The sequence below is a fragment of the Dromiciops gliroides genome, chromosome 5, assembly GCF_019393635.1.
Source record: "Dromiciops gliroides isolate mDroGli1 chromosome 5, mDroGli1.pri, whole genome shotgun sequence".
In the NCBI taxonomy this organism is placed as follows: Eukaryota; Metazoa; Chordata; class Mammalia; order Microbiotheria; family Microbiotheriidae; genus Dromiciops; species Dromiciops gliroides.
In genome coordinates this window covers 95,634,054-95,651,278 of record NC_057865.1, presented here as the reverse complement: position 1 = coordinate 95,651,278, position 17,225 = coordinate 95,634,054, and the positions used below count along the sequence as shown (strand labels likewise).

Sequence of the window (17,225 nt, the reverse complement as noted above, 5' to 3'; positions counted from 1 at the left end):
TAACAGGAAATTACTTTATACTTATCTATCTATCTATCTATCTATCTATCTATCTATCTATCTATCTATATATATACACACATACACTTTATTTTATTATATACATAATATATATGGTCTATATTACTTTATACCTATATATACATATAGGTATATATAGGTATATGTGTGTTTGCATTATGTATGTATATTTGCAACTATAAATAATGAGACTGGTTTTCCTGTGTGGTTTATGGAATCAGGTTCATACTTAATATATTATAGTCACACCTTATATGTTATAACCCAAATAGGAGACAGTCCCCATTGAAGGAAGGCCTTTGGGCCATCCAAAGCCATTAAAACTATTAGCTCAGATTTCAAATAAGCAGGATAATCAAATTTCTTTTCAGGTAGAAACCAATTCTCTTGACTATCACTTCTCTAACAATGCCAAGTTCTCATAAATAAATCTCACAGTCACTTTCCTGTGAGTTCCATTTTTAACTGTGTATAGAATAACCAAAGGGAATATAAATTCAGCTGCTTAGAAATTAAAATGCCACTTTTTCTAGATTATGTGCGTGTGTATCGGGTCCCCCAATCCTGTCTGCAAATGGACCAAATAATCATTCCAAAACATTGACAACTATTTCACAGTGTCAGCCCATTTTGAAATATCTTGATATTTTAAAGGTATGTTTTAACAAAACTGTAATGGGAGGGGAGTTGACCTTCAAAGACAGAGAAGGCAGAAGGAGTGGTCACTGTGCTAGGAAATACACTCCTTGGCCTCCAACTCTGCCGGCAATTTATCTGAATCCTTAAACATTGAGGAGCAGTTGTACTTTAGTGGTGTTTCTCTGAAGCTTGACCTCATGATTCTCTTGACATGGAGCAAATAGCAGTAGGGGAGGAAAAAAAGAAGCAGAACACTATTCTTCTCTACACTGAGGGAGGCAGAATGGCTCTGCAGTTTGGGGCCTGCAAGTGTCTTTCTTTTCAGGTGCACCATCTTGATGCTTTGCTGACCTTCCAGAGGCGATTTTCTCTCCTCAGACATGCCCATAGTGTTGGCCAAAGAGCCTAGCATCATGTAAATGTGAACTTGTCTGACAAAATGGCAAAATATCCTCCCTTGAGAATTGGCTGATGCTATATTAAAAGGAAATTAAATCTGATGCTAGTAGCAACTAGCTGACATACTGAATATAGGATCCTAAAAAACATTTTTTTTCTAAAGCTGGAAGGAATCTGAGTGATTGTTTAGTCATATACCATCATAGTATTAAATGAAGAAAATGAGCCCTAGAAAGGTTTAGTATCACACAAGTTAGTTCCAAAGCAGGGACTAGCTCAGCTAGTATAAAGAACATAGTCTTATGTAAGGAACACAGTGGGCATCTAGATGGATCAGTGGATAGCATGCCCAGTCTGGAGTCAAGCAGGCTAATCTGTAGTTCAAATCTAGCCTCAGATAGTTACCAGTTGTATGACCCTGGTTGACACTTCACTCTGCCTCAGTTTCTTCATCTGTAAAATGAGCTAGAGAAGGAAATGGCAAACCACTCCAGCATCCTTGCCAAGAAAACCCCAAATGGGGTTACGGAGTCCAATACAACTGAAAAACCATTGAAAAACAACAAAGGAGTGTGAAACAATCCCCTCCTCTGGACAAGGTAAAAATGGAGGTTCTGCTCCTCTCCCACAGGCAATTACCTCTCTTTGCTATGCTTCTAGACACTTGAATGTTGAACTCTTAACAAGGTTACTGTTGTATAGAAAACCCATAGGTTGTAGCCTATGGGTTTATTACTTTAATATACTTGATTGATTGATTGATTAGAGATGTTCTCACCTGATAAAAGTATTAGAATTTGAGGTTTTGTTAGTTACTTTAAATTGTGTAGAGTGGTTGAATCAGTTGGCATACATATACACATACACACAGTGCTCAAATCAAAAAGACTTTAAACTAAAAATTAAGAGAAAGAAAAAGATACTCAATAAGTCATATGCGATGAGCCAGTATAACATTGGAAGACAATTATCAGGAGGGAGAATCAGTGGTTCAAAAGAAATATTACCCAAGAAAAGAACCTACAATACAACTCATAGCCTCACATCCACACAAAATCACAAAGTAAAGGTAATAAATTGAGCCAAAGAATGTAATGCAAGCATATACATTTAACTTTCCTAATATTAATGATGTTTGATGGCATGAGATGCTAGTCTAAGATAAGGCCATAGAGGTCATATGCTTTATTTAAAAAGAAGAGACCTCAGTTTCCTTATCTGTAAATCCTCCCAGAGCTATTTGGAGGCTTAAAATGAGAAAATGACAATAAGTGCTTCGCAAACCTTAAAATTGTAGAATTAGAGCTAGAAGGAATCTAGCAATCATCTAGAGAAACAGCCTGGTAAATGAGAAAGATCATTGGCTTTGGAGTCAGAGGACTTGAGTTCAAATTTGGTCTCTATCCCTTACTACCTGTATGACCTTGAACAAATCATATTACCCCTATGAGCCTCAGTTTTCTCATTGGTAATTTGAGAGGATTTGAGCTAGACCTTAGAGCTGGAAGGGACCTTAAAGACCATCTAATCCAAACCCAGCATTTTAAAAACCTAGAAAAGTAAGGTGACCAACCCAAGGTGACACAGTCAGTAAGTAGCAAGATCGAGATCTAAAGACAGATCCTCTGATTTCAAAACCAGTATTCCTTAAAGCACTAGATAAATGCCAGATTTTATTATATCTTTTATCTCACCACTGATTTTAAAAGTTCCTTGAAGTCTAAGACTTTAGAGATTCCTGTAGTTAGCTTTCACATACCAACTCTGGAAATACTAGAAAAGAGTTAAAACCCAAACATGGTGATTTGGTTGCCAAAGTCAAATGTTAAAATGAATTTTAGAGGTCTATCAGTGAAAATAACCTGAAAAGGGGGAGGAGGAAGAGGAAGAGGAGGAGGAGGAGGAGGAGGAGGAGGAGGAGGAGGAGAGAGAGAGAGAGAGAGAGAGAGAGAGAGAGAGAGAGAGAGAGAGAGAGAGAGAAAGTGTGTGTGTATGTGTGTGTACACACTATAATCTCCAGATTCAGTTGGTTTCTTTGTTAACCATCTATTCTGGGATTTGTTAAAATCCTAATGCTCACATTTTAATGACAATCCACTCAAGCTTGATTATTGTACACTTTGTGTTACCAGCCCTAATCACACTAAGGTAAATCACCTTGTCCTCAGGCCTCTCCCTAATTGCTATTGCTTATTCCTTTAATGTGTGAGCTCTTTGACGGTGTTAGATCTCAAAGACTTCTCCCTGGGTAGAATAGTTTTAAAGGCTTCCTGAAGTAAGGAATTTCTGGAGATGTGGGGACAAAGAAGAAAACCACATCTCCATTTTCCTGTTTTGCTGAATCATTTCATTCCATCTTATGAATATATATAAAAAGTTGACTAGTTCATCTTTCTATCCTGACCACACTTCCCCTTCATAATGGTAATAAAATAAATGAGATCAGCAGTCAGTCCCCATAAACACACACACACAGAATCCTCCCTATGCCTACCAAAAAAAAAGGTATGATTGTGTGTATGTAAAGTATATGTATGGATATAAAATGTATGTGTAGCATATTAATATAAGTGTGTATTGTATTCATATGTATGCCTAGTACCAAATACATACCTGTTTGTATATAAGTACATAACTGTTTGTATGCATATCTATATTCATACCTGCCAAATATGTATACATAATGGTATGTTGACATGACAGATGAAAAGTCTGAGAAACATAGTTTCTAGGTAGTTAATAACCAAATTATTAATTATGGCTAGCAAATAATCAATGAAATGAGGTCAGTGGTCCTCTTGGAAGCCAAAGATGTTCCCTGGAGGACACTGAATGCTTAAAAAGCCTTTTTAAAAAGGAGGTGTAACTGGGGATGGAAATCAACTCTGATTGGTAACAATCAATGAGGAAGTGAGCAAAAAGTCTTCAGCTCCTCCTGCTAAGGATGGGTCAGTCAAGAGATTCAGTGGCCTTCAGTAATCTGGGCAAAAGAATCCACCTGTACCCAGACTACTCTGGCTGGTTTTCCCCTTCATAAACTGGGTCACCCTAAATTCTAATGGAAGGTTCCAAGGGTTTATTTCCTAAAGGCAAGAACTTGCCTAGACTGGATTCTATTTGCAAGGTCTGCTAGTTGGGTGGGAGTCCCAACCAAGATAGAGAAGCATGTACCTAGAGGAATTGGGTAATCTCATCTATCAGCAATGTCCTTCATAGACTGGCTGAATAACCTACAGGGGCTGGATTCTAAATGAGAAAATAAGGGAAAAACCTAATCCTAATTCAATAATTGGTTTTTAATATGAGCAAAATCATCATTTCTCTCATCAATAATATTTCATTATATTTTATATGTTGTTGGTTAGTTGTTTCAGTCGTGTGAAAGTCTTCATGACCCCATTTGGGGTTTTCTTGGCAAAGATACTGGAGTGGTTTACCATTTCCTTCTCCAGCTCATTTTATAGGTGAGGAAACTGAGGCAAACAGGGTTAAATGACTTACCCAGGGTCACACAGCTGGTAACTGTCTGAGGTCAGATTTGAACTCAGAAAGAGGAGTCTTCCAGTCTCCAGACCCAGAACTCTATCCACTGTACAACCTAGCTGCCCATACATATACAGAGTTCAAATCCAGCCTCAGACACTAGCTGTTTGACCCCAAGCAGGTCACTTAACCTCTGTCTCAGTTTCCTCATCTTAAATTGAGGATAATAAGAGCACCTATTTCACAGGGTTATTGTCAGGATCAAATGAAATCATAACTGTACAGTTCACAGCACAGTGTTTAGCATATGTGTGTGCGTCGTATATATGTTCTATATAAATGTTAGCTATTATTAGTTTCATACATAAAGAGAGAAAAGTAGAGAGGCCTTAGAGCCAAGAAGAGCCGGTCCTGCCTCTAACACATACTAGCTACGTGGCTGTGGACAAGTCACTGAGTCTCTTATTGTGTTAGGCAACTCTTGAAAGCTGTAAGTTGGTGAGAAGGTACCAGCCTTCATTGGTAAAGAATTTTCTGATCTGGAAGTTGTCTGTATCAATGAAATCGCAAGCCCCATCTCTATCCCTCATCCTTTTTAGGTGTGTATATATATGTGTATATATAGCTGTATGTACACATTTATATACAGAAACACACACACACCTTTCTTGGGAGAGAAGCCTCAAAGCTTTCTGCTGCCCTTTTCTGGAATCCAACTCAATGCATTAAAAAACCTAGGAAAACCACTGGACTTCCTGACAGACTCCTAATGGTCTTGGCCACAGTTTATTATGCTGTTGCAAATTGTAATTTTTTTCTAATTGACTTGTTTTTACTGAAGGGCACACACAAAAGAAATTAAGTGTACTATACTCAACTGGTGTGGTAATGTTTGTGTGTTGTATTCCATTTACACAGAGAACAAATTAAAATGCAATGAGAGAAGGCTGAGTGAAATCCAGTGAGTGAGAAGAAAGCCGTTTTCTTCCCAGGCCTCTGTATTTAATACTCCTATTTTCATAAAGCAAACAGCTGAGGCATATAGCTAAATTGACTTGCACTTGGAAATATAAAAAGAAGAAACCGTTTAGCATAAAAACTGGTGAGATCTGCCCAGAATTTCCTTTCTAAGGGAAGAAAACAAAAGCCAAGGACTCAGCAATTTGTGACTCATGAGCTGTTTGATTGGCAGGCGCAGTGAATTTTCGGAGTGGCTTTGTTTCTTCCAGCATACTGTTCATTCATAGCTCTAGAAGAGACTAAAGAATCTTTGCAGAGCCCTTGCCCTAAAGGGGTGGCAAAACCTTTCTGGGCTCCAGTCGTGCCTCATTTTGTCTACAGGATAGCAAACATGCAGGTAAAAACAGGAGAAATTCAGATATTTTCAATATGATGCTAAATATCTTGCTCTTTAGAAATATTTGGGCAACTGAATATTTCATTATTTTATCCAGGTGATTTTGGCATCATATAATTACATTATGCTGGGTGATCCAAATATATCAGTAAGAAACGTCTGCAAGACATCCCTGGTCTGTTTTTTTTTTCTTCTGATAGCTAGCTTTTATATAGTACTTTAAGGCTTACAAAGTGCTTTACCTATGCTGTGTCACTGAATTTTACTTTGTAGTTCACTATTTTTGGACCTTAGTTTTTGTTTTGTTTTGTTGGTGAGGCAGTTGGGGTTAAGTGACTTGCCCAGGGTCACACAGCTAGTAAATCTCAAGGGTCTGAGGCCAGATTTGAGCTCAGGTCCTCCTGAATCCAGAGCCGGTGCTCTATCCACTGTACCACCTAGCTGCCCTGGACCTTAGTTTTTGACATCAGAAATGTCACATTTGATTCCAGGGCTGGAGGGGACCTCTGAGGCTTAGTCAAACCCCTGCATTTTGCAAATTAGGAAACTTTGGCCCCTGGAAGTTAAATGACTTGCCCAAGATCACCCATGAAGTAAACACCAGAAGCAAGATTCGAACCCAGTTCTTCATATTCTAAACACAAGGCTTTGTCCACCGTATCCCACTGCCAGTTTCTCCAAGAACCCCAAGACTAAGATGTTTGTGAATTCAGAGGGGGAAGAGTATGTGACAATGATGCCAAAGAGAGAAACGTGGAAGAGAGGAGTGACCTCAGAGATCATGTGGTACAGATTGAATTAGCCAGCATCAGAGGTCACTTCCAAATGGATCAGGCTAACTGTGGCCAAATCAGACCATGATGAAAACTGTGCCAGTCCAGATCACTACAGCTCCTTCCTTAGGGGAAACCTAGAGTCTTTCTTCTCACCACTCCTGCCCATCGTTTAAGATGACCCAAATATTAACATGTTATTTTGTGCCCCTCCCTTCTTTACAATCAAGCATCCTGCCTCTTCATAAAAACTCACCTATGAGGCTTTCAAACCAACCCAGGCCTACAATGAACTTTGTGGTCTCTGAATTCCTGTAACCCTTAACCTTGTAAAGTAAAATCTAGCCCTTAATTATAGCTTTCTGCTCTTGTCCAATTCTTTCATGTAGTTAGGTACACGTGCATATGTGTATGAGTTGCGTCTGGAAAGAGATTGTAAGGTGGCACCCAGTGTGATGTGACCTAGTGCCAAGAGCCCTGGCATTGAAGTCTTAGGAGCTGATTCCCATTTCTGACTCTCTGCTTACTGTCTGACCTGGGTCAAGTCAACGAACTTCTCTGGGTCACACTTTCCTCATCTATAAAATGAGAGGGGTGGATGAAACAATCTGAATTGATTGTTCCATTATTTTCAAGTGTCCAACTCTCCATGACCCCATTTGGGGTTTCTCGGCCAAGATACTAGAGCGGTTTGGCATTTCTTTCTCTGGCTCATTTGACATATGAGGAAACTGAAGCAAACAGGGTAAAGTGGCTTGCCCAAAGTCACACAGCCAGTACATGTATGAGGCCAGATTTGAACTCAGGAAGATGAGTCTTCCTGACTCCAGGCCTGGAACTCTGTCCACTGTACCACCTAATTGCCCTAATAATTCTGAAGGCCCAATCCATTTCTAAATCTATGATCCTTTGATCCTTGTAGATATAGTGCTAGCTCAAGAACCTAGAAGGGTTTCACCTGAACAGCAGGGAAAACTTAAGGGGGACATGCCTGTTTTCATATAATTGAAGGGTCATCTTGTGGAAAGGGCCCCTTCTTGGCCCCAGAGAGCAGAATTAAAATCATTGAGGTGGGAAGTTGAGGAGAGGTATATTTTGTCTCAGTAGAAGGAAGATTCTGCTAACACATAGAACAATCTAAAAATGAAACAGGGGCCTGGTTAGCCCAAGAATTCCCAGCTCTGTGTAAGTGTTCTATCACAAGCAAGATGGCCCCTTGAGAAATACATCCTGTTGGGGATGTGGCAGAGGGAGCTTCCTTATGTTCCAGGATAGATAACTTCTATTGTACTTTCCAACTCTTTAAGATTCCAGCCCCTTTGGTGCATGTTTTCCTCCCTAACATTTATAAAATAAACATGACTGCTTGATCAAGATGCAGTGCTATTTGGGTCCCACCCCAGAAATTCTATTCCAAAAGAAATCTTGATAATAAACCGTAGAGTTGGGAGACAGAGTGCACCAGCCTGCTATCAGCAAGCCTCAGATGAATGTATCCCCTGGGATACAAAGCCAGCAAATACATATATGTTTAAATAGCCCCAAAGATAAAACAACTCATTTTGAGGAGTCAGCTTCTGTAAATGTTTATAAGATCTCTGAAGAAATGCTCATAAATTTACATGAGGCTTCTTGCGCAATTATGTCATTAATGGAGCTGACTTTATCATCTTAGAGTTTCTTGTTTAAAAGCTTCTCCCCCCACCATTTTCGTTGCTCCTGGCGCTCATGCTTGTCACTTGGTATTCAACAACTGAATAGGAAGAGCAGGGAAAGACTGCTGCTAATGTACTGCTGATAGAACTGGCAACTTCTTAAAAGGATTGTCATCAGCGTTTCATTTTAAGATTTTTTTTTTTACCTGCAACCTTGTCACTATTTATTTGAATTGAGTTCTTTTCTTTCTATGGTACATAGCAATATGAAAAGAAAGCATTAACTCCCTAATTGTGGTCAGAGCATGTAAAATAAGGCAGGATTCTAATGTAGGTTTGATTTGTATTCTATAGAACAGAAATTTTTCTTCATCCCAAGCCCCACCAAAAAAATCAATTCTTCACACAATACATTTGATACCCAAAATACTTATTGGAGTTTCAGGTTGAAGCTTAGTATGGAAATAACCTAAACCATTTTAAAGATTAAAATGATTTACTCGTAATGAATTCAAAGGTACAGAGATGATTATCTATGGTACAATTAGTTGTTAGATGTGCATGTGAAATATGCATTGCCCACCCTCCGCACCTCCCCCAGCAGAAATAAGCCCAACCATGGAGCTACTGTAAGTGATGTTGTCAATTTTGCTTTTGAATTAGCTTTCCACATTTTCTAGGGCTGGTTATTATCTGGTTCATTAATGAAATGGGGTGAATAGCCTGAAACTCATCTCTAGTAGACCTAGGGAGCCTTACTGTACCAACAATCCTTTGGATGAGGGTAGAGATCCTTTTTTTCTTTCTTTCTTAATGAGTCACTAGCCCTTTAAGAAAAAGTCATTTGATAATAAAATGCAAATAAAATGAAATTTGATTTAATTGTTTACTTATTGTTGGTTAATTATTATGTTAGGGTTTGAGGGGAGAGAAGTAGTCACAGAGGATCATACCAAGGAGAACTGAGAGTGAAAGAAATAAAAATGATCCAAAGAACCTGCTTTTAACTAAAAGGATGAAAAACTTAAAAACTTGTTCAGCGAATACAAACAAAAAAAATTAAATGAATCCTGTTATAACTATAGTTAATACAAGAGCAATCTGGAGAGAGAGAGAGAGAGTGAGCACTTTCTATCCCTTAGATTTCATAGAGCAATTTGCACCCTCATTCACTTGTGAATTATTTTATATGATAGTTACTCATGTATATATCATATCTCTGGACTAACTGCAGAGCTGTTCAGTTACCAATGGCAGGCAAGGTCAGCCTCCTTCAGTAGTAGTCCTGTCCCACTGTGGTGTCAAATCTGCAAGGAGCAGGCTAGAAGTGGGCCAAACTTCTGAGAACAGCTATTTGACAAGCCAATAGCTGATTGGCCAAAAGTCACTCAGGGACAACACAGAGGCAACATAAGAGACCTCAGAGACCATCTGGTACAAAAAGTATTTGATTTTTTAAAAAAATAATAATAATAATAATCCTACCTACAGTATTTCTAGCAAATGGTTATCCTGTCTCCGTAGCATTAAGAGCTCCAGTAGGGGAAAATCCACTACCTCCTAAAGCAACCATTCCACCTTGAGATAGCTCTGTTAGGCTGTAAGCTTTCTATGTATCAAACATAAACTTGTCTCTTTACATCTTTTACCCAGTGCTCCCCATTGTAGCCCTCTGGGACCAAGCAGAATAAGTCATACCCCACTCTGTTTCAAGCACTCAAAGATTGGATTTATATCCCCACTTGTTTTTTTGGTTGGTTGTGGGAGGGGGGGGCAACTGGGGTTGTGACTTGTCCTGGGTCACACAGCTAGTAATTGTTAAGTGTCTGAGGCCAGATTGGAACTCAGGTCCTCCTTAATCCAGGGCCAGTGCTCTATCCACAACGCCACCTAGCTACCGCTCCCCGACTTGTTTTAAGGTGAAGTTCTGTAGACTGATGTCTTCTACCTGGGCTCTTTTAGGGCTGCTGCATTGGTCTTGCACCCAAGAAGTCCATGAGGACCCATGCAGGACCCTCACTTTGTGGCAGTACAGTTCTTAGACATGGTAGCCACAAACCTCCTAGTCTCTGCTTGTTCAGCAACAGCCACAATTCAGCATAGGCCGGAAGATCTAAAGAAGCCACAGGCCAAGACAGATTCTTGGGGATTTCGCTGGTCCATTGCTTTCAAATCCAACTTCCATCTTTGTTTTAAGTTTACAATGCCTGCCTATTTCCACTTCTCCCATCTTTATATGATGGAAAGAGCACTTGTTCTGGAGTTAGAGGATTTCTCTCTACCTCTGATACCACCTGTGTGACAGGGAGTAAATCACTTCATCTCTCTGAGCTTAGTTCCTCATTTTTAAACAAGAGGTTGTTGGGCTGGATGGCAGAGATACCAGTTTCTTGTCTCATCGAATGTGGGGGTCAGAAAAAATTTGGCAGTAATTTGGCAGTTTGGTTTGTATACCTATTTTATATACCTACATACCCAGGGTCACATAGAAATTTCTCAGACAAAAAGGGGTTGCGAGTGGAAAAAGTTTAAGTGGCCCTGGCCTGGATCTCTTCCTTCATGACTTTTTGGGTTGTCAGTGATCTGGAATAAGGTGAAAGATCTCTTCCAGCTCCAGATCCATGATCCTTTGATCTACATCATTGTTTTTCTTCCCAAAGATAGTCACACCCTTGAAGATATCTTGATTTCAAAAGACTTCTGGGATTTTACTACTTCTTGTGGTAGCCTATTTTACTAACTGGAAGTACATTTGTGGGGGCACAGGTGTTTAGATCTGCAATGTCTTCCTTGTGGGGAACTCTCAGTGAGGAAGTTTCCTCTACCAATGGAGACCAACATCTCTTTTACAACTTCAGTTCATTTGATGATGAATACTTCTCTTTCTCTTGTCCTAAATAGTTCTCTTGTTCTCGACATCCCGAAAGAGCGTTCTTACCCTAGGAGAGGGAAAGAAAGAGGGGGAGGGAGAGGGAGAAGGAAGAAGGAAGAGGAGGAGGAGGAAAGGAAGGAAGGAAGGAAGAAAGAAAGAGGAAGGAAGCTGCATTAAGCCTAGAATAGCTTTACCAATATATTTTCCCCAGTAGGCAACATCACCTGCTCTGAATTACACATGTAAATACATAGTTATCCTGCTGTGTTGCACAGCATTTGATCTATTCAGTTCAAGTGGAAAAAGAATTAGCTTATAGCTTCATCCTTTGATGAAATGCAAATGTAATACTCCAAATAGCTATAATACCTTTCAATGATAATCACCTTGCTAATATAATATACCTGACTAGAATCCCAACAGAGATGATAATGTCTGAAATATCACTTACCTATCTTGCACTGATCTAGAATAAGGAGTAAAATGACATCTGGGCCCCTTGAAGCCTTCAGAGTTCATGTAAAACGGATTCCTGCTGGGTAACCGGGCCTGGGGCCATCAGGTGTACATCCACCTTTTCTCTGCATTCAGCTAAACAGCACAGGGTTAAATTAACAGCTGCCATATTAGTGGGAACATTAAGTTTTATATGCCATTAATGATGGTATAGTGGGGGGAATGATGGATTTGGAAGCAAGAGACCCAGATTCACTTCCTAGCTCTGCCATTTACTAACCCTGTGACCTTGGGAATGTCATTTAACCCCTCTGGGCCTCAGTTTTCTTATCTGTAAAATGAAAGGTTAGTCTAGATATTCACTAAGGCCCTTTCTGCATAACTCTATCATCCCAGAATTCCAATCTTCACTATACCAGGTTCAAATGGACATTCAGGGAGATGTCAAGACAGGACAGGAAAATGTGAGTGTAGTTCATTATCCCATGCAAAACTTTGTAACACAGTTGAGAAGGTTTGTGTTCTGTCAACAGGCACCTCCTGGGATTCATTCAGATTCCAAATTTCTCATGGTTATAAGGAAGGAAATGCTCTATTGTAGGTTGGAAAGCTTATTGTTCTTCAAATCTCTAAGAATCTTTAAGGAGAAAAGGAGGTAAAAAAACATAAAGGAATAGAAAATTAACCAATGACTAAATTGTAAGAGTTTCTGCAATAAAACATGTTTCGGAGACAAAAGTAAAGGGACAGGCAACAATCAGAATAAAGGGGGCAGTTATTCACATCCATGACATATTGCAATATCAGGAATCTATAAGTCAAATTTCAAAGGAAAGATTCATTCATTCCTGCTTGTTGTTACTTCTTTGGGAACTAGTTTTTCAGCAAGTTGGGATCTTCCCATTACACCGCATATTCTAATAAGCTGTTTTGAAAACATTTGTCTATTTCTCATTCACATTAAGTGATTAGCATTGCATTGTAAAGAACATCTTCCAAGAATGAGTTTGGGGAAATAAGTATAGAACAAAAATGTATAATCTACCACTATAATAAATTGAGCTATTATTCTTAATTTTTCTTGTTTTCTCTTGCTTCTAGAAACAGGGAAGATCGATCAAGAAATACACAAGTACAACACACCAGGATTCACTGGGTGTCTCTCCAGAGTACAATTCAACCAAATCGCTCCTCTCAAGGCAGCCTTGAGGCCAACAAACGCCTCTTCTCAAGTCCATATTCAAGGGGAGTTGGTGGAGTCCAACTGTGGTGCTTCCCCACTGACCATCCCACCCATGTCTGCTGCCACTGATCCTTGGCACTTAGATTCAGGTAGAGTATTAAAAAATAATTGATACTACTAATTTTACTGGTAATAACAATACTAAACAACAACAATGATAATCTCTCTTTTTTTATCCAGACCCATGATTTCATTAGCATAAGGAAGCCAATTGTATTGAAATATCTGTTTATTTGTTTCAGTCATATCCAACTCTTCATGACCGCATTTGGGGGTTTTTTTTTGGCAAAGATACTGGAGTGATTTGCCATTTCCTTCAACTCATTTTACAAATGAGGAACTGAGTCAAACAGGGTTAAGTGACTTGCCCAGGGGTCACACAGTGTCTGAGGTCAGATTTGAACTCAGGAAGATGAGCTTTCCTGATTCCAAGCTCTATCCACTGCACCAATATTGAAATGTAATTATCAAAATCCCCCCCAAAAAAAGCCAACAGACTCAAAATTAAAGACCCCTGTTTTAGGCTTTCAGATTATCTGAACAAATTGGCTTCCTCATCTTTTTTTCCCTTTGTCCCTTTGATGGTTTGTAGTGAGATAGGATATGTGCCAGTATCAAAAGAACTGGCTTGGGATAGAACCACGTTGAAGCTCCCCCACAGCTTCTGCCTTCACAGTAAGTGGCTCAGAGAAAGGCCAGCCTGTTTTCAGACCCAAGGTTGTCCTTGGGAGAAGAAGGGGATTCTTATCCAAGTCAGCACTGCAGCTGCATGAATCATAACTCAGGCAACCTCAAAGCACAGCTTTAAAATAAAACCATACTTTAAATATATTCAAATGCTGAATGTTCGAAGGTGAAAGAATTCCATTATGGTAGTATCTTCTCAACACCGAAACATTATGTGTCTGCTTTTCCTTGCCTGCTCTTACAGAGCTGGAGATGGGACATTCGAGTCATGCTTCATTACACAGTTTAAATATCCAGAAAAATTTCATTGCCTTAATGAGACATAATTGATAGTTTTATTAGTAACAACAATGTGCATTTAATTTCTTTAACCATATACCGGACTTATCATAACATTTATTATCTTCATCCCATTGCATTCGGTCATGGAGAGTAAAGCTGAGAAAAGAACCAATTTATGTCTCATTTTCAGAAAAGTCAGTGTGTAGACCTTGGATTATAGGTTCATAGATTTAGACCACAGAGGTCATTGAATCCAACCCATTCATTTTACAGGAGGAAGTGAGGCCCAGAAAGATTAAGGGACTTACTCAGGGTCATTCAGCATGTGTCAGGAGCAAGATTTTAAGTCAGGTCTTTGTAACTCCCAGCATGAGACAGAGTATTTCTCTTTGTCCCTCACATTTAGATTCAAATAACATCATGAAAAGCACTCCATAGAATGCTAATGGGCATTAATAACTTGATTTTGTAACAATGTTATTAGTTGACTTTGCTCCATTGGCTGGTTTGAGCTTAGGAAAGTTTTCGTCCCCAGAAGTTGAGACAGAAAATACAAAACCAGAAATAAGTGAAATAAGGAAAGCCATGAATCAAAATTAGAAGGGATCCTTAGATAGTATCTTCCATCACAAGACTGGATAAAAGAGGAAACAATCAATAGTCTTCTGAAATACACAGATGTGAACTCCTGCTGTTCATGTTAAAGACGAACAGAATGAAGTGGGTGCAAGACCATAAACATTGCAACAATGGCTGCCAAGAAACTAACTTTTTATGACATCTGACAGAAGCCCCCCTTCAGTCATGAGAGAGAAAGTTGAGTTTACTCATTTTTATTATAACTTCATTCACAAATTATTTTTCAATTTTTGTAGAATACAAATCAAAGTTATCAATTGCAGGTTAATTTCATGGCTTTTTTTTAAAAAGTTAAAATTTTATGCATGGCATCTTTTAATTATTTTTATTTATAATAACAAAGGCTCATGAAGGAAAAAACTTATTTGTGATGTTGAAATATACAGTTCAATATCCTTTAGCCCAGATATGAACCTGGACCAAAGTTGTACAGTAATCATTGTGCTTATGTTTAAGTTATGGTGCCTATGTAAGAAAATACCTATTTGTGAATAGGACTATCAGCCCTATCTAAATTCAGAGATCGCCTTAAATCCACCTCTTTGCAAAGGGGCAAGCAGCCCCTTCTCAAAAGCATAGTTTATAACTATGAAGATGACTGAAAACATTTATGAAGTGATCTCAAGTTTACAAAGTGCTTTATATGTTATTTCATCAACTCCCACTACCTATCAACATACGTTTCATGGCACTGATCAAGTGGGATTCCCCAAAAGAAATAAATGTATTCACCTGGTGTTCTTTTTTAACTTTTTGAGCACTTATCGTACATGTTCCAGTTTTGTGTCTACAATCTAATCAGTACAATTGCCAGGATTATGATCCCCAGGTTCCAATTTAGGGAAGTTTTCCTGCTGAGGTGAGGCAGAAATACACAAAACTAGAAGCACTTGAACTGAGGAGTTGCAGGTCAGAATTCAAAAATATCCTTAGTGTTTTCTTTTTATTAACATTGTTGTTACAGTTATTAATAACAGCTTGTCTATACGAAGTTTTAAAACTGATACATTAAATACATTATTTTGTTTGAGGTTCAAAACAACCCTTGAAGTAGTTATTATTTGCCCCACTTTATAAATGAGCAAACTGAGACTCAAAATAGTTAAATGACTTTCCCAGAGTCACATGGTAAGTGTCTTTGGCAGTATTGGAACTCAGGTCATTCTGACTGCAAATACAGTGGTCTATCCACCACATACTGCCTCTTCTAAAAGGTTAATTGGGCAAGAGATATTTATTGACAGTCATTAAGGCAGAGCGTTGCTTTGGTAACACAATAGATTTTTTCTTTTTTGCTACATAGGAATGTGGGAAAGGAGAGAAAATATAGCACAAATTAGGGAAGTCAGAAGCTTTCAACAGCTACCTTCTATTAGCTTAAGATTGCCCATTTGAATTCTGATTTGGGAAAAGGGATTTTGTTTGGTATTCCACAATGAATCTATTTAAAGACTGGATAATAATAGAGTTACATGAATCAGAGAAGCATAGTGTTCTTATTATCTGATTCCAAAAAAATGTGTATATTTATTGTCATACCAAAACAAACAAATATATATATATATATATATATATATATATATATATATATATATATATATATATATGTTCTCATTATGGGAAACACTAGCCATTATGGCTGATGGAAGACCAGTGGCACCCTCTCTCCTCTTAGGAGCTAGGTGGGGGACTATGAGTTCAGAAAGTGGTCTAAATATTCCCTGGTGCTATTTGGTTTGGCTACAAGAAAGAGTTCATTTTTAGAAAAGATAAAGGATTTTCAGTCATTTTCACTCTTTTCCACCTCTTCATGACACTATTTGGGGTTTTCTTGGCAAAGATACTGGAATGGTTTGCCATTTCCTTCTCCAGCTTATTTTACAGATGAGAAAACAGAGGCAAACATGGGTAAGTGACTTGTCTAGGGTCACACAGCTATTAAGTGTCTGAGGCCAGATTTGGATTCAGGAAGATGAGTCTCCCTGACTCCAGGCCCAGCATTCTAATCCAATGTGCCACCTAGCTGCCCAAAGGGGAAATGAATATATTGTGATATTTTTGCCATATGAAGATAAAAATAAAAATTATATATATATTTTTTTAAAAATCAGTGTGGTACAGCAGAAAGAGCACTAGATTTAGAGTAAGGAGACCTGGGTTTGAACCCTGTTTGTGTTACCCTGGGCAAGTCTCTAGGTTTCAATTTCCTTGTCTGTAAAATGAAAGGTTTAGGCTAGATCAGGGATGCTGTGAGGCCCAAAGGAGATATTGAGTATAAAGCACTTTGCAAACATTAAAGTGCTATATTGATGCTAGTGATTACTCTTATTAGCCTATAGTCACCAGTCCATGAGTCTGGTAATGACTTAATTCCCTGAGCCTTCTAGTGTACTACTTCTTAGCTCAAGCAGTGTTAATACAGCAGTTACAGAGGTATGATTGTTAATGTTTAACAACTGGACTCTTGGGAGAAAAAAAAAAAAGAAAAGTTTTCCCAAGCCTTAAATTTAATTTGCATTATTATATTTTCTTAAATCTATACCATCAACAAAACAATAAATTAAGTACTGATTTGTAGTGGTGGCCGATTTCCAAGGTGTAAATCCTTTCACTGAAAATATAGCAAAGAGTCACAAGACAGTTTAAGCTGACTCCAACACCCTACCGTAGAATAGAAGATCTATGTGAACATAATTTTGATTCCCCCACTCCATTTAAT

General features: G+C 38.5%; 1 protein-coding gene across 1 annotated transcript in view; it reads left to right on the top strand.

Moving 5' to 3' along the window:
* Positions 1-17,225, top strand: part of CNTNAP2 (contactin associated protein 2) — a 2,668,322-nt gene that overhangs the window by 2,624,483 nt on the left and 26,614 nt on the right. The window contains exon 22 of the mRNA XM_043968036.1: positions 12,757-12,987. Within this exon, the coding sequence (XP_043823971.1) occupies positions 12,757-12,987 (231 nt within the window). The remainder of the gene's footprint in view (positions 1-12,756; positions 12,988-17,225) is intronic.